Genomic DNA, 25,200 nt, shown 5'->3' on the forward strand with positions numbered 1-25,200 from the left:
AACACAAATAACAACTTAGACTGCAAGGTATGTTCGTAAAAGAAGGTGTCCATAGACTGATTCACCTTAACAACTTGTTATTTTTTAAAGAATGCAAAGGAGAGAATTATTAGCTTTTTCCAGTTCAGATACAGATTTTGCCTGAGATTCCACATAAAGAGTAGACGATCCTTTCCTTCATGTTGCACATCTACTCCTCTTCTTTCTGAGCCTCTTGAAAATCATGATTTTCAGTGAAATTGGGTCTTTGATTCTCTTTTGTATCTGAATAGGTAAAGGTAGGAAAACTGGTTTATTGGGGGAAGGAGAGTATCAGGATAAAGTGATGTTAAATAATCAAGGAAAAATATGGAGGCAGAAAGAATGTGAGGAAAAAATGGACATCAGAGAGAAGAAAGTTGAGTGGACAGAATGAGAGGTTGAGATGTATGGGAGTATGTATAGAAAAGCTGAGGAAACTTAATTATTGTTCCAAGAGATAATAATAATTTAAAATCAGTAATAATTTAGCTAGATAGTCTCAAATATATGAGATATGGAGATAAGAGAAACTGTCCTTCGAGAGAAACTATTCTTCTTAGAGGGCCAGCTGAAATTGCAGGATAACATTACCTGCTGATAAAGCTTTTAAAACTCTGTGTTCCTAGGAAGACAAGTGCTATATTTGTTCAGACTATTATTAGTGCAGAGCCTGGAAACTTCATAAATTGAACTCTCAACCTACTGTTACTGAAAGTCAGCAGAGTGTAAATGATTATCTATTCCTATGGTTGCTTAACATACTAGTATACTCAAGTTACTGGCCTTCCATTTTTTTATATGTATATATCAGATCAGATATGTCTGATAGATTTTCTTACTACCCTAGTTTTTGTTTCTAAGTTTCCTTTCTCTTCCCTATATTACTTCTACAATGGGAAGATTGAGATAAAGTGAAATCAGATCTGGGAGATGCTAAGAAATCTCAAAAAAAAAACAGAATTTACAAAGATCACTGGGAAAAACTGTGTTTTTGTTTTTAAATTGCTGAGTATGGTAAATCTGAAATTGTTCATTTATTCATCTCCATAAGAGAGAACTGAAAATGCAAAATATTTACACCATATAGTTTTCCTTATGCTTTTAGAAACAATCATGAAATATAGCTTAGCCATGGGACGCCTGGGTGGCTCAGTTGGTTAAGCAGCTGCCTTCGGCTCAGGTCATGATCCCAGGGTCCTGGGATCGAGTCCCACATCGGGCTCCTTGCTCGGCAGGGAGCCTGCTTCTCCCTCTGCCTCTGCCTGCCTCTTTGTCTGCCTGTGCTCGCTTGCTCTCTCTCCCTCTGTCTCTGACAAATGAATAAATTAAAAAAAATCTTTAAAAAAAAAAAAATATATATATATAGCTTAGCCAAACATACTCAGTACTGACTGATCTCTCCTTTAGGTCCCTACAGTGTCCAAGGTCACAGGGTCAAAGTATACCAGCCAGAGGGGGAAGAAAGTTGGCTCTATGGTGTTGTAAGCCATCAGGACTCCATCACCCGTCTTATGGAGGTCTCTGTAACAGAGGTGAGGTTTTGATTAATTTCCTCTAAGATTCATCAATCCCTTTACGGAGGGTGGTGTAGAGGAAAGGAGCATTTGACTTTGTATTAGAAGACTCAGATTCTATCTCTGGCTCTTTCACTTAATGACTGTGTGACCTTGAGAAAGGCTGTTCAACTTTCTTAACCTCATTGTTCTCATCTGTAAATTAAGAGATAATTAGGTACTCCCCCAGCCCCACTTCAGCACTGTTTTGGGAACTGAGATTATATATTGGAAAGTTCTTTGAAATCTGTAAAACATTAACGTAAAAATGTGAAGTGGTATTGGCCTTATTTTATCATATCCATAAAGGTTTCTAGTTTAAAATTCAGTCAGTGAGGATTTGCTTCCGTAAAAAAAAAAAAAGAATTGTTTCTAATGAAGTAAATAAAAATAAAGCATAGCATCTAGAGCTACCTGGGGAATTGTCTAGGAAAAACAACAGATGAGTGTTTTGAGGCAAACAGAAATGTATTCATGCTATCTTTGAGTTGGTTTCAGATTTGCCCTTAGCAGTCATGTGTAATATAAGTGTAAATAATTTTACTTAATTCCTTACTGAGTTTTCAAGAATATTACTAATTAATCTTCATTTTAAAATGTGAGAAATAGGGGCGCCTGGGTGGCTCAGTGGGTTAAGCCTCTGCCTTCGGCTCAGGTCATGATCTCAGGGTCCTGGGATCGAGCCCCACATCGGGCTTCCTGCTCAGGGGGAAGCCTGCTTCTCCCTCTCCCACTCCCCCTGCTTGTGTTCCCTCATTCGCTATGTCTCTCTGTTAAATAAATAAATATTTTATAAAGAAATCAATAAAATGTCAGAAATACATATAAATAAAGTAGATATTGGAAAACCCTTTCCCCTAGGCAAATATCACTCCCCTCATTGGTAACTACCATTAATAATTTGGTATGTATTCCATATTCTTTGAAATATCTTGCATTTGTGTGTTGTAATATTTGCATGTTACAAATTTATGTGATAAGCATATGAGCCAAACTTTATTAATAGATGAGAATATAAAATACATAAAGTTCTATAATTTACCATTTTTACTTAGCTGTAGATTATCAACATCTTTCTATGTAAATATACATAGAAATTTGCCTTATTCTTTTAAGATAGATGCATGCTATTCCACTGAATGTGTATATTATAACTAGTTTAATCTAAAATTGATGGACATTTAAATCATTGCCAGTATTTTCAATAATACAAATAATGTGGTGAATATCTTTGAACATATATTATTATAAACTATTTTGCATTACTTATTGGAATAAATTTCTAGGTATATAATTGCTAGATCCAAGGATATGCATATTAAATCTGACCGGGTATCCTTTCAGCTGCTTCTCAGTATTTATAGTGTTTATTGATAGAGTGGTTCTTTTAATGATTTTTGGTTTTGTAGATTTTTTACTTTCTGATATGTACAGAATAGGAAGAGTATAGAGATGTAGAATTTGCAATTAATGTCCCTGAAAGAGACACTTGGGCCTTGAACTCAATTCATTCATTAATTTAACAAATATTTGAGTGCTCATAATATTCCTGACCTTGTTTTGGATGTTGTTATTCTGCCAGTGAATGACATAGTAGAGAACCCTGCTTTCGTGGAGCTTTCATCCTATTAGGGAAGTAGAAATAAAGAGATAATTACATGGATTAGAAGAATACATAATTAAGTCTTTGGACAATGCCTAAATCTTTTTTTCCCCCCTTTTTCATATTTTCTGCTATCCTTCTCCTACTTTAGAGTGGTGAGATCAAGTCTGTAGATCCCAGACTGATCCATGTGATGCTGATGGATAATTCAACTACTCAGAGCGAGGTATAGTAGTCGACTGAGTCTTTGATCAGACTCCTGATCTTTCTTTATCTTGTTATGCAGATTCCTCGTGCGTGTGTTACCCATGGATATGCTTTGGGCTTCCACTCTGGCCACTGTACATTTCTTGCTCTCTCCAAGTCTTGTCTGGTTAAGAGAATATAGTCTCAAGAAGAAGTGTAGTTGGAGCAAACCCTTTTAATCATGGCTGTGTTGCCTAACCATTTTAGGATTCTACAGCCTAACTATTCGTTCAGGACAGATGTATTTGGTATATTTGAAAGATACAGTAGACAGCTAAAGCTGTAATAAGCAGTAGTAATATCTATTACCTGCCTAATAAGAAATGGAGAAGTTGCATCCTTTTTCTTTCCATTAAGTGGTGGTGAGCTCCAAGAAGTCTGAAATTTTGTATCCCAAGAAGAAATAAATCAAACAGGTGCCTAGCTAGTTCAGTGCTCAGCACACAGTGGATTACTCCTGTGATTCAGACCAACTCTTGGTTCATTCAGAATTATCATAACCCAAAAAAAGATACGTAATAAACCTGTGCATAAACCAATCAAGGAATGCCATGTGAATTTCTTTCATTAAGACATTGACAAGATAGCCATCTAGCCACATGTTCCTCGTAGTCTCTTAGCAGTTCTGTAATATTGTCGTCTTGGCCACTCCTGCTAAGTGTCTGGTTCTCATCTTTATCCGGTCATTCTTGACTTGATAAAACAGAATCAAGTTAGGAAAAGAAGAATCATGGTTAAATTTAATAGCTCTTTACTGTGTATTATATCGCTACAACTAGGATATGTCTCTTGACTGTTTACATGACTAAAAATATCTTTTACTTTAATGGGTGTTGGGCCCATTTTTATTCCCTTTCTTATTTCTTTCATTCATTAAGTACCTTTTATATGCCATGCACTGTTCTACCGGTCAGATATATCTAGAGAGTACTGGGCTCCATATCTTATGCTATCTACTCACATGTGAGTAGCTCACCGGAAGTAGGATATACATACAAGTTAGTGCTCAGGGAGGTTGCAGTGAGCCGAGATTAGCAACTTGGCTGGATGGATAAGAGGTGAGATCTGTGGTTTTCAGGAGTAGATTGCCAAAAGTATGGGGGAAACAGAAGTAAATCTTGAGCTTGGTTAAGAACTATAGAAGAAAATTAAGGGAGAAAAGATGGAAATGAAGGCAGCAGAGGAAAAAAAAAGAACAGAAAAACTAGAACTGGCAAGAAATATAAAATTTGAGGAAGTTGCAGCTGTCAAAGCTATAATGCTACAACAAAAATACAGATTTTTACAAAGAAGCTATAAATATTCAGGCACACCAAGATTAGTTTAATGAAGTTGGTGAACATTAATGGCTAAATAACTGTGTCTCACTAGCTTATTGCCACTCCAACACATGTTATTGGAGTAAAACTATCTGAAAGTTACCTGAATGAAGCTTTTAAAAAAAAGCATTCCTTCATAGTAGGATACTATTCTCATAATGTTCTAGATAAAAGCACAAAGATTGCTGGAGTGTTCTAAGCCACCTTCCTTTTGTTCTTGCCAGGAGAGGAGTTTATTTAGGGATAGGAATTGTGTCTTCTAATCTTCTCTATTTTTCAAGGTTGCTTGGCCTCTCAATTAAGGCACAAATTAGATTTCATAAGATAGGCTGAAATTATTGGAAGAGCTAAAGGGGTTTGGCTGGCTGTTTGGTCTATGGTAGCCACCTGTTTTGCTTTCCTTTGTCTAACACTTTGAAATAAGTTCTGGAGATTGTTCAGATATTTATGGTGCCCACAAGAGCAATCCAGACCTGCCTATGTTGGACACACTTTTCCTTTGGTCACAGACACAAATGTTGGTCTTTCTATTCTTAAGTTGTCAACAGTTTTTTTAGTGACTTCTGGATAGAGGAGATTTTATATCTCAGTACTTGAAATGCCAGTTTCAGTCAAACAAGGATAAAAATACAAAATAAAGCAGATTTCTTTTTACACCAAGGGGCAAATGAGCTCCCATCCTAGCACTAATGGTCTTCTTTTGTAAACTAAATTCCACAAATCTTTCAAACCCTCAAAAAAAGCCCATTTGAGGCAGACTTTTATTTAAGGGAAAGTTCAACAAGTGAGTTAATCTCTCCTAACCATTATCTTGAATACATGTGTAAATTGAGTCATAGGAAGATTGGAGCTTTCTAACTGAGGGGATATCTTAGAGCTGGTGTTCCGAATGGAGCAATCTGCCTGCTTTGATTGTCTGCTTCTAGAGATGGGAAAGAGCTAATGGTTTATGGTTTTCACAGGATGGAAGGTTCCTTATAATAAATCTTTTTTGAATTTTGTTTTGTAGGGGGGTACGTTAAAAGCAGTAAAATCTTCCAAAGGAAAGAAGAAGAGAGAGAGCATAGAGGGGAAAGATGGCCGGAGGAGAAAAAGTGCTTCGGACTCTGGGTGTGACCCTGCATCAAAGAAATTAAAAGGAGACAGGGGTGAAGTAGACAGTAATGGGAGCGATGGAGGTGAGGCGAGCCGAGGGCCCTGGAAAGGAGGGAATGCCAGTGGAGAGCCAGGGCTGGATCAGAGAGCCAAGCAGCCACCGACTACATTTGTCCCCCAGATTAATCGCAACATTCGCTTTGCCACTTACACCAAAGAAAACGGCAGGACTCTGGTGGTACAGGATGAGCCTGTAGGTGGGGACACACCTGTACCTTTCACTCCATATTCTCCAGCCACAGGTCAAACATCTTTGGCCCCAGAGGTGGGTGGAGCCGAAAACAAAGAGGCAGGAAAAACACTGGAACAAGTTGGCCAGGGCATTGTGGCTTCAGCAGCTATGGTCAGTACCGCCAGCTCCACCCCAACCACGGTGAGGATCTCAGACACTGGCCTTGCAGCAGGGACTGGGCCGGACAAACAGAAAGGCGGCCGGTTACAGGCCCCAGGAGAGGTGAGTTGTTTCAGAGGCAGATTTGCAAGATTTGGGTTCATTTTCTTACCCTACTTTAATGTTAACACATTAAATAGCATCTAAAATGCCACAGGGAAGGAACATTTCTGAGGTTTGCTTAAATTGTACTCTGAACAGTCCTTTACTGCTCGTTGGGCAAATGTGTATATTTTAATAACTTTATTAGCTCTTAAAAGTCACCTGAACAATTGCACTCATCAAAAACTGATTATAAAACCCAATTTAATGAGATGCTCAAATAGATCTGGTGGGGAATCTTTTTAATTCAATTATCTATTTAGTTCACATAGTGGTTGAGCCTCTACCAGGCCTATGAGAGGCAAGGTTAATGAATTATAGTGTTGGTAACAGTGAACACTATAATTAAGGCTATGTGAAAGCGACTATTACCATCCCCTGTTTTTAGTTCATAATTTTCTGTGATATTTTCCTTTGAGACTAGTTTTCTTTCCATGATTTGATATGGCCATAAAAGTTTCTTTTTTCTTTTTTTTTTTTTTTTCTAACTTACTCTTTTTAAGCCTTACCTGGAAAATTTGATGGAATTAATCACAGTAGTCTCCAACTTACTATGTTCTTTTTCCAGTATACATGTTCCTTCCTGAAATGGAACTTCTGTTAAATACAAGTTAGCATCAAGTTGGCTACCCAATCAAATTTGAAACACTATCAAAATCATTTCTTACATTATGCTAGTCTTTTTTTTTTTTTTTTTGAGACTGGCTGTTTCTTCAAGTTGGAATATGAAATACAAAGACAAAATACTAAATGGTTTTTTAAATTACGTATAGGAAACTACTGTGTGCTAAGTACTGTATATTATAAACAAAGAATTGAAATCCCCATTTGAAGGAGCTCACATCTTAAGATGGAATCATTTTAGGTGTAACAATGCCCAGTAAAACATGGCATATATATTTCACCTGACTCCTTCCTCTCCTGAAAGATGCAGTTTGTGAATCCTTAGTGTGCAGGGATGGGGAGGGAGGTGAAAGGTCCAGGCAGAAGAGGAGAAGGCCTATAAAATGGAAATTTCACACTATTCATGGTTTGTCCTCTATTGACCAGCATTCCCAAGATAACTAGGTGAGGATCTTATGTGGATTTCCACTGTGTGTAAGTCATCAAATTAATTAAAATCCAGTTCACGTCAAAGGCGATGTAGATGTAAAATGGGATTACAAAGTAGACCACATTTTATATGCTGCAGGAGGAGACACACTGATGCTATTATTCTTGGGGTAGCAAAGCTGAATAGAGGAAGTTTAGAGTCAAAGGGCATTTTCCAAACAGGTTGGAGAAGTTTCTGTGACTGTACCAGTGATTTTGGTAATGTGTCGACCTAAGTATTGTCCTGGGATCTGATTTAAAAGTACAGAAATGGAAATTTCCACTGTGAAGTCAAATCTAAAATAGGGACACAGTCCCCAGGAAACTTCTTGCCCTAAAAATTAAGGTGAAATCACTTTGTCATAACTCTCTTACAAGAAAAGGATTTAAAATTTAATCATTTAAAGGAAAGTAAAAGGCCATCCAAATTATTTTTCATTCATGTGTATATTTTTATTTATTTATTTATTTGACAGACAGAGATTGCAAGTAGGCAGAGAGGCAGGCAGAGAGTGGGAAAGCAGGCCCCCTGCTGAGCAGAGAGCCCAATGTGGGTCTCCATTCCGGGACCCTGGGATCAGGACCTGAGCCGAAGGCAGAGGCTTTAACCCACTGAGCCACCCAGTTGCCCCAGTGCATTTTTTTTTTTAAGATTTTATTTATTTGAGAGAGGACGAGTGAGCAAGAGAGCACAAGTAGGGGGATTAGCAAAGGGAGAGAGAGAAGCAGGGTCTCCCCACTGAATAGGGAGGCCGAAGCAGGACTCAATCCCAGGACCCTGGAATCATGACCTGAGCCAAAGGCAGATGCCTAACCGACTGAGCCACCCAGGTGCCCCAACACTTTAGTGCTTTTAAAAGTTTTTTATTTATTTATTTATTTTTTTTTAGCAACCTAATTTTTTTTTTTTTTTTAATTTGACAGAGAGAGAGATCACAAGTAGGCAGAGAGGCAGGCAGAGACAGAGGAGGAAGCAGGCTCCCTGCTGAGCAGAGAGCCCAATGCGGGGCTCAATCCCAGGACACTGAGATCATGACCCGAGCCGAAGGCAGCAGCTTAATCCACTGAGCCACCCAGGCGCCCCTAAAAGTTTTTTTAAAAATATGTCATGCATGGGGCACCTGGGTGGCTCAGTGGGTTAAGCCTCTGCCTTCGGCTCAGGTCATGATCCCAGGGTCCTGGGATCGAGCCCCACATCGGGCTCTCTGCTCAGTGGGGAGCCTGCTTCCCTTCCTCTCTCTCTGCCTGCCTCTCTGCCTACTTGTGATCTCCGTCTATCAAATAAATAAATAAAATCTTAAAAAAAAAAATATGTCATACATGTAAACCTGGCGATTCACAGACCTGTACCCCTGGGGATAAAATTATATGTTTATAAAAAAAATTTTTTTAATGTCATGCAGCACTTCTTTTTAATTTTTATTTTTTAGATTAATTTATTTCAGAGAGAGAGTGCCTGAGTGTGGGGAGGGGCAGAGGGGAAGCAGATCCTTGCTAAGTACTGAGCCCAGTGTGAGGTTTGATTCCAGGACCCTGGGATCATGACCTGAGCCGAAGGCAGAGGCCTCAACCCACTGAACCACCCAAGCACCCCCTGTATATTTATTTTTAAAGAGTAACTTTAGTAGTGAAACCTGAGCTACCCATGCTGGATTGTTAGAGTCATGCAGGTGTCAAGGCTCCTGGCCAAATTCTGCTAATGAAATTATAGCCAGGGTGGGTGGCTCAGTCAGTTAAGTGTCTGCCTTTGGCTCAGGTCATGATTTTAGGGTCCTGGAATCAGGGTCAGCATCCTGCTCCCTGCTTACCCAAGGGTCTGCTTCTCCCTCTCCTTCTGCCCTCCCCACACTTGTGTGTTCTCTCTTTCTCACTTTCTCTCTATGAGGTAAATAAATAAAGTCTAAAAAAAGAAAGAGAGAAAGAAACAAAAGCTGGTCATTAGGGGTGTGTCTTTCTATTCTCTTCTTTTTTATTGGGAGGACATTTAAGGCAGTAGCTGTTGATTGGTGGGAAGGAAAGGAAAAAGAATAATGGGGCACCTGTCTGGCTCAGTCAGTAGAGCGAGTCTTGATCTCCGAGCCACACGTTGGGTGTCAAGTTTACCTTTAAATAAATTAACAAACAAACAAACTTCAGGTTTTTAATTCAGAAATGCCATGAAGCAACCTCTGTAGCAGATGTCAACTGGAGGCAAGCCACAGTACCCTGCATGAGAACCTGCATGGTTCTCATGTGCCTGTGCCACCCTCAAAGTCCTAACCTAGACTCTTGCATATTTAAAGAATACTTTAAGTAAACAACACCCCCCTTTTGGACAATAGCCATTTCCTTTATCTGGAATAAAAATTTTTTGAATTGTGGAAAAGTAACCATTAAATTTACCATTTTAGGGGTGCCTGGGTGGCTCAGTGGGTTAAGCCTCTGCCTTCAGCTCAGGTCATGATCTTAGGGTCCTGGGATCGAGCCCCGTATCGGGCTCTCTGCTCAGTGGGGAGCCTGCTTCCTCCTCTCTCTCTGCCTGCCTCTCTGCCTACTTGAGATCTCTCTCTCTGTCAAATAAATAAATAAAATCTTTAAAAAAAAAAAAAAAAAAAAATTTTACCATTTTAACTATTTAAAATGTTATAATACGTGGTATTTAGTACATCCACAGTGTCGTGCAACCGATAGTACTTTCTAGTTCCAAAAATTTTCATCATCCCAGAAGCAAGCCTGATACCTGTTAAGCAGTACTGGAATAATTTTTGTTACCAATGTTTTAAAATGAATGTCTAGAGATAGCATTCTCTCCTACCTGAAAGTTGATTTTAAGTGTTCAGACCTGGATGTGTATATGAAAGGGATCCTGCCCTTCTTTACACACACACCTTTTATTCACATGCAGAAGTTAACATTTTCAAGGTGAAAAAAAAGGAATGTTTTTTCATTCTTCAGTTTGTTAGGCTGAGTACTTAATGTTTGGTGGGTGTATGAGTATCTGTAGTTCTTCTGTTTGGAGGCTTGTTAGATCCTAATGATAACAAAAGGGTTCAGTGATGAGTGTGCTTTTTTCTTTTTTCTTTTTTTTTTTTTAAGTTTTTAATGTAGGCTCCATGCCCGGCATGGAGCCCAGTGCAGGGCTTGAACTCACAACCCTGAGATCGAGACCTGAGCCAAGATCAAGAGTCGGATGGCTAACTGACTGAGCCACAGAGGCTCCCCATGAGTGTGCTTTCTAATTATGTCTTTAGGTCTAACTTTAATTGAAACAGATTTGGACTCATAAATAAATGGCCAGATTCTAAAACAATCCATCTTGGGGAGTTTCAGACTAATAAAGAGAATTTTTTCCTTAATGTGCAGTGGGCTTGTCATGGGATGGAAGTCACTTTTGTAAGATGGGCAGGTAGTTTAAATGAATCAAAACTTTTAAATAAATCAAAACTTTGACAATAGCTGAGGCCATTGAAGTGGATTAATATTACAGGGCCCCTAAATTCATTTCATAGTAAAAGCTCTGTCTGTCTGTTCAGGAACCCTTTTCTCCTGCTCCTAGTAGAGTTTCCATTGCCAAATAGAAACTAAGAAGCCTACACAGCCTCCTGGAGCTATGATAGCCAGTTGGCTAACAACCAAGGGAGTGGTAGGATGAACATCCTGCTATCTCTAAGAGCTCTCTTGTGTTAAAGATGCCCTCTATGTGGTGGGTGGCAGGTTTCTTCATTAATGCTGGTGAGATGTAGTTTTTAAGAGCAGTTTTCATGGAATTGTAGGAGAGAAAAGTTGATTGGACCCACAAGAAACATTTGCCTAAGTCCAGAAAAGAGGTGACAGGGTTGTCAAGAGAAGGCAGCATCACTAACTCTGGCTATCTTCTTTTCAGAATTCAAGAAATACCGTTCTGGCCTCTTCTGGATTTGGAGCATCTCTCCCAAGTTCATCACAACCTTTGACTTTTGGAAGTGGAAGGAGCCAGTCCAATGGGGTTCTAGCCACAGAAAACAAACCTTTGGGCTTCTCTTTTGGCTGTAGCTCTGCACCAGAGTCTCAGAAAGACTCTGATCTCTCCAAAAACTTGTTTTTTCAGTGCATGTCCCAAACCTTACCCACCAGTAACTACTTCACTACCGTTTCAGAGAGTTTGGCTGATGATTCCTCCAGTCGAGACTCATTCAAACAAAGCCTTGAGAGCCTGTGTAAAGGCAGATCCACTCTTGGAGCAGACACTAAATCAGGCTCTAAGGCTGGCAGCTCTGTGGATCGGAAGATGCCTGCAGAGTCCATGCCCACCCTCACGCCAGCCTTTCCACGGAGCCTCCTAAATCCCCGCACCCCAGAGAGTCATGAAAATCTATTTTTACAGCCCCCTAAACTATCCCGAGAAGAGCCCTCTAACCCTTTCCTTGCATTTGTGGAGAAAGTTGAACATAGCCCTTTCAGCAGCTTTGCATCTCAGGCATCAGGTAGCTCTTCCTCTGCTACCACAGTCACCTCTAAAGCCGCAGCCAGCTGGCCCGAGGCTCACTCCTCTGCAGATTCGGCATCCTTAGCAAAGAAGAAAACCCTCTTCATCACAACTGACTCCTCTAAACTGGTGTCCAGTGTTTTGGGCTCAGCTCTTACCACCGGAGGTCCAAGCCTCTCTGCCATGGGGAACGGCCGCTCCAGCTCGCCCACCAGCAGCCTCACCCAGCCCATTGAGATGCCTACTCTCTCCTCCAGCCCCACAGAGGAGAGGCCAACTGTGGGGCCTGGGCAGCAGGACAATCCCCTCCTCAAAACCTTTAGTAACGTCTTTGGCAGGCACTCAGGCAGCTTTCTGTCCTCCCCAGCAGATTTTTCACAGGAGAACAAAGCTCCTTTTGAAGCTGTGAAAAGGTTCTCACTGGATGAGCGAAGCTTGGCTTGCAGACAGGATTCGGACTCCAGTACCAACAGTGACCTGTCAGATTTGAGCGATTCTGAGGAGCAGCTGCAGGCCAAGACGGGCATGAAGGGGATTCCAGAGCACCTAATGGGGAAGTTGGGCCCCAATGGGGAGCGAAATGCTGAGCTATTGCTGGGCAAAGGCAAAGGGAAGCAGGCCCCAAAGGGCCGACCGCGGACCGCCCCCCTGAAAGGTGATCTTGCTGGGGTTATCCATTGCCTTGGCTCTGGCACTGGCCTCGAATGCCCACCTATTGTGCTCCTGGGCAGCAGAAGCCCTTCCTTTGATGGAAAGTTCTATAATCACGTGAAATAAACTAGCCAGAAGGGCCCAGTAGAGGTCCCTCATCCAACCTTATGGTTCAGGGCAGGATTGCATCTAACCCAGCAGTGTTACTAAAGAGGGATACTATCAGAAGAGTACCCTTGATATCCCTTTTGCTCAGGAGCTCTTTCCTGGTGTTTTTCTCATCTCTTTCTTCTCTTTGGCCTATCCTCTTTAATTTAGAGGAGATACTGTGTACAGCCTTTCATAGAATTACTTTAGCAAAAAGAATCACCCCTCAAATTTGCTTCTCTCTGTTACACATATAAAGTTTTAACACTTCTTCCAAAAGCCATTAACTCCGATGCTGTGAGGTTATGGTCCAGAATTACATACGGGCAAGTATCTAAGAAAGTCGAATGGTGAAAAGTAACTGTTGTCATTAGGAATTGGTATCCTAATGGGGGTACAAGAGTTGTTGTTAGTAGAATAGAATAGTTGTATCCCCAGAGGCTAGAGGCAAGTGGCTACTTTCTGCTTTCTTGAGTTTTTCTCACCCATGCCACAGTTGTTTCCTTGCAGTGGGACACTGCCCACAAATTCTCTCCATGGTCCTTAGCTTCCAGTTAAGCTTCTTTGCTCCCTCCCTTTCTGTCAAGGGTGGGTCTGGTAGGCACAAGCCAAGCCATGGCAAGGAAGAATGAGCCAGGTCAGGACAAGAATGCAACACCTGGAGGATCATGTTATTGGGTCTCAATACCAATCATGACCAGCTGTTTCTCCCCATTCACTTTTGACAGTTGGCCAATCAGTGCTGAAAGATGTGAGCAAGGTGAAAAAGCTCAAACAGTCTGGAGAGCCCTTCCTGCAGGATGGGTCCTGCATCAATGTAGCCCCTCACCTGCACAAGTGTCGGGAGTGCCGCCTGGAGCGGTATCGGAAATTTAAAGAACAGGAGCAAGATGATTCCACTGTGGCCTGCCGCTTCTTTCACTTCCGGAGGTACCCAAACCCGTCTCTGTCTCCTTCCCAGTTTCCATTTCCCACTCTCTCTGAATCTCACATCTTTTCTTTGTTTTCCTTAACCCCTTGGTTCTGGGGTCTTTGCTCTGCCATAGGAGCCACTCAGGTGCTTGGGTTGTGAAGTGACTGGTGGCTTTGTCCCAAGGGAATTGAAGCTGAACAGTCTGAGCTGCAGGCCCCTGAGCTTTGTTACGTTATTCCTAACTTGGGTTCCATTTGAAACCAGTGGTATAAGCAGAAAGATGCGTGTTGTGGTGTATATGTGCCTGACCACTTACTCCTTTTAGGTACTAAAGTAACTTGGGAGCCTGGGTGGCTCAGTGGGTTAAGCCTCTGCCTTTGGCTCTGCTCATGATCTCAGGGTCACGGGATCGAGCTGCGCAGAGAGCCTGCTTCCCCCTCTCTCTTCCTACTTGTGATTCCTCTCTCTGTCAAATAAATAAATAAAATCTCTGTCAAATAAATAAATAAAATCTTAAAAAAAAAATAAAGTAACTTGACTCTCTGAGAAAGGAAGAGGGAAGATTAGGAGATAATGGGAATTGTCCTTGAAATAGAGATAACTGACAAATCCTGGGAATGTCCCCTGCTTTTACCTAACAAATGCTTTTAGTTACTTTTCTTCTGTTTGATAAACTTAGAAATTCTTCTTCTAATTTCTTTTTTTTTTTTTTTTTTAAGATTTTATTTATTTATTTGACAGGCAAAGATCACAAGGAGGCAGAGAGAGAGAGAGAGAGGGAAGCAGGCTCCCCGCTGAGCAGAGAACCCGATGCGGGACTCGATCCCAGGACCCTGAGATCATGACCTGAGCCGAAGGCAGCGGCTTAACCCACTGAGCCACCCAGGCGCCCCTCTTCTTCTAATTTCTTCTGAAGATTTTATTTATTTATTTGACAGAGAGACAGCGAGAGAAGGAACACAGCAGGGGGTGTGGGGGAGGGGTAAGCAGACTCCCCACTGAGCAGGGAGCCCCATGCAGGCCTCCATCCTAGGACCCTGGGATGATGACCTAAGCCAAAGGCAGAAGAATTTCATCTAAATGACCTTTCAGGAATTCTTCATTTGTAAAATAAATCCAAATGATTTATCCACATAGTATGGATTCACTCAGCAAATATTTACTGAGCACTTAACTGTGTGCCAGACATTGTTGTGGGCACTGAGGGTTAAACAGCATATAAAACCATAAAGATCCAGACCTTAGGAGGTTGCTGAGGAGGGAGATTAAATACTTATTTAATAATAATAATTAATAATCAATTAATAATTAATTATAAGTCATGTGAGCTGATAGTAACTATGAAAAAAATAAAGACAGAAGAGGATTGAAGTAAGGGGAGGTTAAGAGAAGCTGTAGTTTAAATAGGATGATTTTAGAAACTGAGATTTGAGTAAAGACCTTGAGGAGGCCAAGGAGTAGTTTGCACATTTTCCTGGGAGACAAGTATTCCAGGTAGAAGGCACAAGAGCAACTGTCCTAAGGCTGCAGTATTCCTGGTATGCTTGTGGAGCTAGGGTGGCAAAAAGATAGAGTGGGGGAAAAGATAGATTTGAGGTCATAGAGTTAACAATGGGTCCATTTTTTCTTTTTCTAAGATTTTATTTATTTATTTGACAGAGAGAGTGACAGCAAGAGAGGGAACACAAGGAAGGGTGTGGGGGAGGGAGAAGCAGGCTTCCTCCTGAGCAGGGAGCCTGATTAGGGACTTGACCTGAGTTAAAGGCAGACACTTAACAACTGAGCGACCCAGCTGCCCCATCTGTCCATATTTTAAAGGAATACTCTAAGGGGCTTGGCTTTTGTGTTGAAAGAGAAGTCACTGAAGGTTTTGAGCTGATGAGTGACACTGGGGAATGTTTTAAAGGATCACTGTAATTGCCTTCTTGAGAATAGATTATATTGAGGCAGAGGCAGAAACCCAGAGAAGTAAGGAGGTTGTTGGAATTATCCAGGTGAGAGGTGATGGTGGCCTGCTGATAAAAGTGATGAGTCTAGTTGGATTAAGGATATATCTTGAGTGGGTCTCTGGGTGGCTCAGTCGGTTCTTCCTCTGCCTGCTGCTCCCCCCTGCTTCTGCTCTCTCTGTTTGTAAAATAAATAAATAAAATCCTAAAAAAAAAAAGGAAAGAATATATTTTATATATAGATATATATATATATTTTAAAGATTTTATTTATTATTTGACAGAGAGAGAGATCACAAGTAGGCAGAGAAGCAGGCAGAGAGGGGGTGGGGAAGCAGGCTCCCCACCTAGCAGAGAGCCCGATGCAGGGCTCGATCCAGGACTCAGACCATGACCTGAGCCGAAGGCAGAGGCTTAACCCACTGAGCCACCCAGGCGGCCCGAAAGAATATATTTTAAAGGGAGAACTCATGATTTTCTGATGGGTTAGATGAGGAGTATGAAAGAAGGAATGAAGTCAAAGATGTTTCTATAGCTTTTGACGTAAAAACTGGAAGAGTAGGATTGCCATTTACTGCTAAGGAGATTTCTCAGGGAAAAGCAGGTTTGGGGAAGAAAAGGAGAACTTTAATTTGGGCTTTTTAAATTTGAGATGCCTCTTAAGATTTCTAGATGAAGATGTTGAAAGGGCAGCTGGAAACTTAACTCCTGAATTGAGGGGGAAAGTCCAGGCAGGAGGTTAAAAATTTTAATGTCACAGGGTATTTAAAGCTGTATGTCTGGGCACCTGGGGGCTCAGTTGGTTAAGCATCTGCCTTCGGCTCAGGTCATGATCCCAAGGTCCTGGGATCGAGCCCTGCATCAGGCTCCCTTGCTTGGTGTGGGGAGCCGCCTTCTCCCTCTTCCAGTCCTCCTGCTTGTGCTCTGGGAAAGAAAGAAAGAAAGGAAGGAAGAAAGGAAGAAAGAAAGAAAGAAAATCTTAATTTAAAAAAAAAAAAAAAAAGGCTGTGTATCTGCTTGAGGAGTCCAGGTGTAGTTAGAAAAGAGAAACATTCCTAGGACCAATCCTGAAGTTCTGCAATATTGAGAGACTAGAAAGATGAGGAGGAGCTGGTAAAGGAGGTTCAGAAAGAACAGCCAGTAAGGTGTCCTGGAAGGCAAATGAAGAAAATATTTCCAGGAAGGAATAATGAACTGTGGCAAATAATGGGGATTGAGTCAGGTCAGATAAGGACTGAAAATGATCATTGGATTTAAGGGGGCAAATGACCTTGTCAAAAACAGTTTTGGTATGTCATGGTGGGGGGAAGCCTGATAGGAGCCGGATGAAGAGAAAATAAAAGGGAAGAGGAACTGTTGACAGTTTAGACAACTCTAAAGAAATGTTGCTCTTACAAACAGATAAAAAGAGGAGGGTGTGGGATTGAGAGGATTTTTGAGATTGCAAGTTTAAATACCAGAGTGATTCAGTAGGGAGGAAACCAGAAGATGTAGACAAGAGAGTATGTGATGTGATGCCTATGCAAGAGGATAGGTTGTAGAGCATAGGTGGAGAGATGAGTCTTGGTTGGGACCTAGTTCATTCCTAGCAGCAGCAGGTCAGATGGAGGAGCATGAGCACAGTTGCAGGAAGGCCTGGTAGTATGGTGGGGGGAGCTTACGGGACATCTCTTCTGGTTCTTTGTATTTTCTCAGTGGAATACATAGCAAGGTCCTTATGGGAGAAATTACACTAGAGGTTAGAAAAGAAAGGTGAGGATATGAAACAGGCATCTAGGAGAGTGTGCATCAGGAAACTGTTGTGACTGGGAGGCAACATGAAGAGCTCACCTAACTTAGGTAGACATGAATTTCAAGTGTGACAGTGAGCATGGCTGTTTTCCTCTGGTCATGGTCAGTGGTGTGGGTGCACATGTCAAACAGGCAGATAGAGAAATTGCAGGGCAGTATATGAGGACAGCTTTTTTTTTTTTTTTTTTTTTTTAAATAAAGGTTTTATTTACTTATTTGTCAGAGAGAGAGTCAGAGCAAGAGTGAACACAAGCAGAGAGAGCAGTAGACAGAGGGAGAAGCAAGTTTCCTAGCTGAGCAAGGAGCCAGATGCGGGACTGGATCCCAGTCTTGACCTGAGCTGAAGACACGCTTGACTGACTTGAGCCACCCAGGTGTCCCCTGAGGACAGCTTTTTATTTTTATTTTGTTTTATTTTTTAAAGTACCCTGCTTTATGAACTTATTTATTTCTCTTTTTAAGATTTTATTTATTTGACAGTGAAAGAAGGAACACAAGCAAGGGGATTGGGGGAGGGAGAAGCAGGCTTCCCACTGAGCAGGGAGCCCGATGCGGGGCTTGATCCCACAACCCTGGGATCATGACCTGAGCCGAAGGCACACACTTAATGATTGAGCCACCCAGGCACCCCTGAGATCAGTTTTGTTTTTGTTTGTTTGTTTGTTTGTTTTTTTAAGATTTTATTTACTTATTTGACAGATAGAGATCACAAGTAGGCAGAGAGGCAGGGAGAGAGAGAGGAGGAAATAGGCTCCCTGCAGAGCAGAGAGCCCGATGTGGGGCTCAATCACAGGACCCTGAGATCATGACCCGAGCCGAAGGCAGAGGCTTTAACCCACTGAGCCACCCAGGCGCCCCTGAGATCAGTTTTTTAAAGAATGCAGACATAGTAAGTGTTCACAGGTCTTTCTGCTAGTGAAGAGAATGCATACTGTGTTGATGAAATAGAGTAGAAATTTTTTTCTTTTTCTTTAAGTATGTCTGCATCCAATTTGGGCATTGAACTTGCAACCCCAAGGTAAAGAGTTGGATGCCCTTCCAGCGGAGCCAGCCAGATGCCTTCCAGGGTGAAAATACTGCATGCTGATTGCTCTTACGTCCTACCTAATGTTTTTAGCTCCTAGGGTTTTAGGTGTGTATCAGTTTGCTTGGCTGCTGCTGTTTACCATGTATTTGATTATCTACCTTCCTATCTCAGGTTGATCTTCACTCGGAAGGGGGTGCTCCGTGTGGAGGGATTTCTGAGTCCCCAGCAAAGTGACCCTGATGCCATGAACCTGTGGATTCCCTCTTCCTCCCTAGCAGAAGGAATAGACCTAGAGACCTCAAAATACATCCTGGCTAACGTTGGGGACCAGTTCTGCCAGCTTGTGATGTCCGAGAAGGAGGCAATGATGATGGTGGAGCCACACCGTAAGACACTCTCTTGCTTGTTTTCCTGGCACTCCTGCTTAAGAACTTCAATTTTTTGTTGCTTAAAGGAGGAGTAGTAGGGGTGGCAGGTGGCATTTTCTGTGGATGAGCTAAGACTGATAAGACTTTTCTTTGTAGCAAACTAAGTAGCTGATGCCCTAACTATATCCAGCAGACCTCATTCCTTCCTTGATCCCTGTCTGGGTTTGGGTCACCCTGAATATTTTCAGTTTGCTTTGAACCAGTTTGTGATAGTAAGTGATACATGGTTTGTGAATAGAAGAAGCACTACTGGGTACCATGTTTCACACCTAGACCCCACCATTGTTCACATATTTTTGATATTTCATGTCTGTGAGATACTATACCCAAGGAGAATTCTCCTGTGAAAATTTTCCATACACTTCAAGTGAAGAATCCTCTTACTTCAAACTCCCCCAAATTGAAATTTTTACATTATCTTAAGTAAAAACATGGGGCATTTGTTTTCGTTGACACTTGTTCAGAAATATTAGCAGTAGCATCTATTTTCTTTCTCTTAACATTTATAGAAACACTGACTTCTTACATCTTTGAGTTTTATTGCTGGATAAAAACAGTTCGAGTAGCAGTCAGTGGATCTGGGATCTTTTGCTGTTATTCACAATGATCAACGCCAACAATATTCCTCTTCCTCTTTCCACCAGAGAAAGTGGCATGGAAGCGAGCAGTGCGTGGTGTACGGGAGATGTGTGATGTATGTGAAACAACTCTCTTCAACATCCACTGGGTTTGTCGCAAATGTGGATTTGGGGTCTGCCTTGACTGTTACAGGCTCAGAAAAAGCCGTCCACGCAGTGGTGAGCAAATATTGTCCTGTTCAGTTCTAAAGGTAACCTGTCATTGGAGGTATGGGACTTGAAGCCAGAATGGGTTTGTGCCCCTTCTTGAACTGCTTAGCTTCCCTCATTTTTCTTGCATTGTGAGGCCTTAACAGTTGCCAGTATTCCAACCTGACTGGGTAGGCTAAAAGAAGCCAAGAAGGGTTATTCTTTACCTTCTGTTTTTTCTCTCTCTCTCTTTTTTTTTAAACAACATCTTTATTGATGTTACTATATAACTCACATGCTCTAAAATTCACCCTTTTAAGGTGTACAATTCAAAAGTTTTTAGTATATTCTCAAGGTTGTGCAACCATTTCCACTATCAAATTTCACTCTGGTTGCTCCAAAAAGAAATGTTGTACATAATAGCAATAACTATATTCTCTCTTTGCTCAGCCCTTGGTAACCATTAATCTACTTATTGTCTCATCTCTGTTGAATTACCTGTTGTGTACCTGTCTTATAAATGGAATCATACAATATTTGGCCACCTTTGACCTTTTACTTCAGCATACTGTTTTAAAACTTCATCCATGCTATAGCACATATCATTAACTTATTATTTTGTATTGCCAAATAATATTCCATTGTATGGATATACTACATTGTGTTTATCCGTTCTGATGGACATGTAGGTTGTTTCCATTCTGAGCTATTATGAAAAGTACCACTATGAACATTTGTGCACAGGTGTTTTGTGTGAACATAGGTTTTCATTTCTTTTGAGTATATGCTTAGAGTGGAATTGATGGGCTAAATGAAGTTCTAATTTAACCCTTTCAGGAACTGTCAAATTGTATTCCAGAGTAGCTACATCATTTTATAATCCCACCAGCAATGCACAAGGGTTCCAGTTTTTCCCCTCTTAAAAACACTTAATATTGTCTGCCTTTTTTTTTTTTTTCCAAGATGTTATTTATTTATTTGATCTCTGGAGAGAGATCGCAGGTAGGCAAAGAGGCAGGCAGAGAGAGGGGGAAGCAGGCTCCCTGCCAAGCAGATCCCAGGACGCTGAGATCATGACCTGAGCCAAAGGCAGAAGCTTTACCCACTGCGCCATTCAGGTGCCCCTGTTGTCTGCCTTTTTGTTTATAGGAAAGAGTCCCTATCACATTGTGTGATTTTGGTTTACATTTCTCTGATGATTGTTGGTGTTGAGCTTCTTTTCACGTGCTTATTGGCTCTCTGTTTATCTTTGGAAAAATGACTATTCAGATCTTTTGCTTCCTTTTGTCCTTTATCTTACTACTTAACCTGAAAACCTTCTTGCCCCTTGACCTCCTCATTCTTCCCTCTTCTGAGATATTCTGCAGCCATTGGAATCCAGTGGTTTAGAGCTTATGCTACTGGGATTTGAAACCTCCTTTCACAGCTTATTACGCCAACTGTGGTATCTTGAGCTAGTTTCTTAATCACTAGAGTCTCAATTTCCTTATCTATAAAACAAAGGTGACATGAGTACTTCTTTCTCGGCATTGTTGTGAGGATTAAATGAGATATTTAAGTGGTTAGCACAGGGCCTAACATCCACTACTTAACTGTGTGTTACGTAGCTATCAGATCTTCCACTTCTGCCCATGAAAGGTTAACTTCCACAGGAATTGCCCTCCTGCCATAAACAAGAAAACGAGACTAAATGTATGAATCCACAGTTTTAGACATTGGACAGCAGGCAGCATGAATCTGTGATCTGTAAGAGAAGGGAAGAACCAAGGCAAATCCTACAATTTCTCCGGTTTACTGCCTGTAGACAGTTTCCAGGCTGCAGTAGAGGGAAGAGCAACTAAAACTGTTGGCAGTCTCACTGAGCTGAGATAGAGATCAGAGTCTGAGAAGAGTAAGGCAGTGTGCTAAAGACCTTAGAGCTGCACATAAAGAACAGAGCGGAGAGCGCAGAGCGGTCACCTCGGTTTTTGGCTGTATAGTGATCTGCACATATACGAGGCCCAAAAAGGAACCTTCAGAAACCAATTGACGTAATAATTTCCATAACTTACCATTTGTATTGCTACCAGAAAGACACTGGGAAGAGTCCAGAAGGGTCACAGTTTGACAGTGGGACTAATGTAGTTCCAGAATAAAGGGGGCTCTGGAGATAACATAGTGTAAAGCAAGCCTAGGAAGGATCCAACTGATCTGCAGGCTACTTAACTATGCACCAGACTAAAACCAAACATTCTTGAAAGGATTACGACAAAATCCAGCATTCTGAAACATTAAAGTAAAAAAACTCTGCATTTAGTCATGAAAAACCGGGAGGCAACTGGCTGGCTCAGTAGAGCATGCAACTCTTGATCTCAGGGTCATGAATTTGAGCCCCACACTGGGGATAGAGTTGACTTGAGAAAGAAAGAGAATGAAAGAGAAAGAAATAAGGGAAGGAAGGAAGGAAAAAGGAGGGAGGGAGGAAGGAGCAGGTATGAGTCTCTTTGGTACTGGACAACTACTTGCAAAGGAATGAAACCAGACCATTGTCTTAACACCATAAACAAAAATAAACTCAAAATGGATTAAATAACTAAATGTGAGACCCAAAACCATAAAACACATGTAAGAGAACATAGGCAGTAATCCCTTGAGTATTGGCCTTAGCAACATTTTTCTGAATATGTTTCCTCAGGCAAGGGAAACAAAAGAAAAATAAACTGTTGGGACTATACCAAAATAAAAAGCTTTTCCACAGCAAAGGAAACCATCAACAAAGCAAAACGGCAGCCTCCTGAACGGAAGAAAATATTTGCAAGTGATATATCCAATAAAGGGTTAATATCCAAACTATATAGATGACTTATATCAATGCCCCCCCCCCAAACCAAAACAAAAAACCTGTCTGGTTAAAAAATGGGCAGAGGACCTGCATAGACATTTTTTCAGAGAAGGCATACAGATGGCCAGCAGACACATGAAGACATGTTCCACATTATTCCCATCAGGTAAATGCAGACCAAAACCACAATGAGATCCTATGTCATACATGTCAGAAGGGCAAGTATCAAAAAGACAAGAAATAACAACTGTTGGGGAGAATGGAGAAAAAGGAACCCTCATGTGCTATTGGTGAGAATTTAAATTGGTGTAGTCACTATGGAAAACAGTGTGGAGGCCCTCCAAAGAAAATGGATATGCTAATTCAAAAAAATGTACCACTATGTTTACTGCATTGCTGTTTACAATAGGCAAGATATGGAAGCAACCCAAATGTCCATCTGTTGATGAATGGATAAAGAAAATGGGACGGGATAAAATACTACTCTGCCATAAATAAGGACATCTTGCCACTTGGAACAACATGGATGTACTTAAAGAGTATTGCACTAAGTGAAATAAATCAGACAAAGATAGATACCATATTTTTCACTTATATGTGAAATCTCAAAAACAAAACAGGGACACCTGGCTGGTTCAATCAGACCATGCAAGTCTTGATCTCGGGGACAAGGTCAAGCCCCACATTGGGCATAGAAACTACTTAAAATTCTTTTTTTTTTTTTAAGATTTTATTTATTTATTTGACAGAGATCACAAGTAGGCAGAGAGGCAGGCAGAGAGAGAGAGAAGCAGGCTCCCTGCTGAGCAGAGAGCCTGGTGTGGGACTCGATCCCAGGACCCTGAGATCATGACCCGAGCCGAAGGAAGAGGCTTTAACCCACTGAGCCACCCAGGTGCCCCCCCAAAAATTCTTTTAATTAAAAAAATAATAAAGGGGTGCCTGGGTGGCTCAGTCAGTTAAGTGTCCAACTCTTGATTTCAGCTCAGGTCATGAGATTTCAGCTAAGGACCATGAGATTGAGCCCCATGTCAGGCCCTACTCTGGTTTTGGAGTCTGCTTAAGATTCTCTCCAATAAATAAAATCTTTCAAAAAGCGGCGGGGGGGGGGGGGGTACCTGAGTGGCTCAGTTGGTTAAGTGTCTGCCTTTGGCTAAGGTTATGATCCCAGGGGTCCTGGGATCAAGTCCCACATCGAGCTCCTTGCTCAGTGGGAAGCCTGCTTCTCCGTCTACCTGAGGCTCCCCTGCTTGTACTCTCATGCTCACTCTTGCTCTCTGATGAATAAAATCTTTTAAAAAAAGATTCTTTCGCTCTCCTTTTGCCACCCCCAACCCCACTCACATACTCTTCCTTGCTTGCTTTCTCTCTAAAAAAAAATAAAATAAAACCAAAATGAACAAATAAACTCATAAATAAATGCAGAGAACAGACTAGTGATTTCCTGAGGGGAAGCAGTGGGAGGTGAGCAAAAAATAGGTGAGAGGGGTTAAGAGGTACAGAGTTCCAGTGATAAAGTCGTCACAGGGATGAAAATTACGGCACAGGGAATCTAGTCATTAACGTTGTAATAATATTGTTTGGTGGCAGATGGCACCTGCATTTGTCTTGGAGAGCATGGAGTAACGTATAGAATCAAATCATTATGTTGTAAACATGAAACTACTTCAGAGTATCAACTATATGTCAACTATGCTTCAGTAATAAAAATTTTAAAGTAAAAGAATAATCACATTTGCAAAAAAGGCAGGATAATATAACCAATAATCTGTGGGAAAGAAACGATCAATAGAAACAAATCCAGAAATGACAGTGATGATAGAATTACTGTAAAAGGACCTTAAAGCTGCAATTATAAATGGTATATTGAAAGACCTAAAGGGAGACATGAATATGATGAGTAGAAAAACAGAATACATAAGAGACCCAAGTGAATCATCTAGGTATGAAAAATATCTTTAAAAAAATTTATACTAGGTGGGATAATGGCAGTTGGACACTGCAGAAGAAACAAGTTGGACATAACAATAGAAACCAACACTGAGGACAGAGAGAAGAAAGACTAAACTTAAAGATTGAAGAGTGCTGTCTTGAAGTATAGGAAGTATCAGGCAGTTTATGAAACAAAATTGTTGGGAGTTCCAGAAAGAGCAACAGTAGGAGGACAGATATAAAAAAATATCTGAACAAATAAAGCCACAAATTTTCCAAATTTGATGAAAAAGCTATAAAGCCACAAATCCAGCAATTAATCTCAAACAGAAGAAGCATTAAAACCACCCAAAACACATCAAAAACCACCTTACTGGAAAGCAGTAAGAGAAAGAAAAAATCTGAAAGTCACAAGAGGGTAAAAAAAAACAAATTATATACAAAATAACGAAGATAAGAATGACAGCCAACTTGTCAGAAAACTATTGATACAGAAAGGGAATTCAGATTTACACAAAGGAATGAAAAACTTCCTACGTGAAAAATATTTAAGTAGATATGAAAGGCTTTCTTATTTTTACTTTTTTAAAAAGATAGTTGTTTAAAGGAAAAGTAACAATGTAGTGAGGGGTTGATAATATATATAAAATTAAAATATGTAGTAATAGCACAAAAGAAGGGAAATGGAATTAGTTCAGTTTTACAGGGGTCTCAGGGAGAAGAGTGGTATAATATTTGAAGATAGACTGTGTTAAGTTAGAGACACTACAAACCCTAGGGCCAATAGTAACAAAGAGGTATATATAGCTAATAAGCCAAAAGTAGAATATCAAATCATAAAAGCAGCTAGT

At 40.9% G+C, this 25,200-nt stretch overlaps 1 protein-coding gene across 2 annotated transcripts in view; it reads left to right on the plus strand.

The window, feature by feature from the left end:
* Positions 1 to 25,200, plus strand: part of KDM3B (lysine demethylase 3B) — a 71,706-nt gene that overhangs the window by 24,521 nt on the left and 21,985 nt on the right. The window contains exons 5-11 of one of the 2 annotated variants that reach the window (XM_059174685.1): positions 1,429 to 1,553; positions 3,329 to 3,403; positions 5,752 to 6,351; positions 11,345 to 12,581; positions 13,453 to 13,654; positions 18,573 to 18,787; positions 19,474 to 19,626. In XM_059174685.1, the coding sequence (XP_059030668.1) occupies positions 1,429 to 1,553; positions 3,329 to 3,403; positions 5,752 to 6,351; positions 11,345 to 12,581; positions 13,453 to 13,654; positions 18,573 to 18,787; positions 19,474 to 19,626 (2,607 nt within the window). The remainder of the gene's footprint in view (positions 1 to 1,428; positions 1,554 to 3,328; positions 3,404 to 5,751; positions 6,352 to 11,344; positions 12,582 to 13,452; positions 13,655 to 18,572; positions 18,788 to 19,473; positions 19,627 to 25,200) is intronic. The other variant, XM_059174686.1, reaches the window with a different exon arrangement.

Source organism: Mustela lutreola, chromosome 5, assembly GCF_030435805.1.
Source record: "Mustela lutreola isolate mMusLut2 chromosome 5, mMusLut2.pri, whole genome shotgun sequence".
NCBI classification, from domain to species: Eukaryota; Metazoa; Chordata; class Mammalia; order Carnivora; family Mustelidae; genus Mustela; species Mustela lutreola.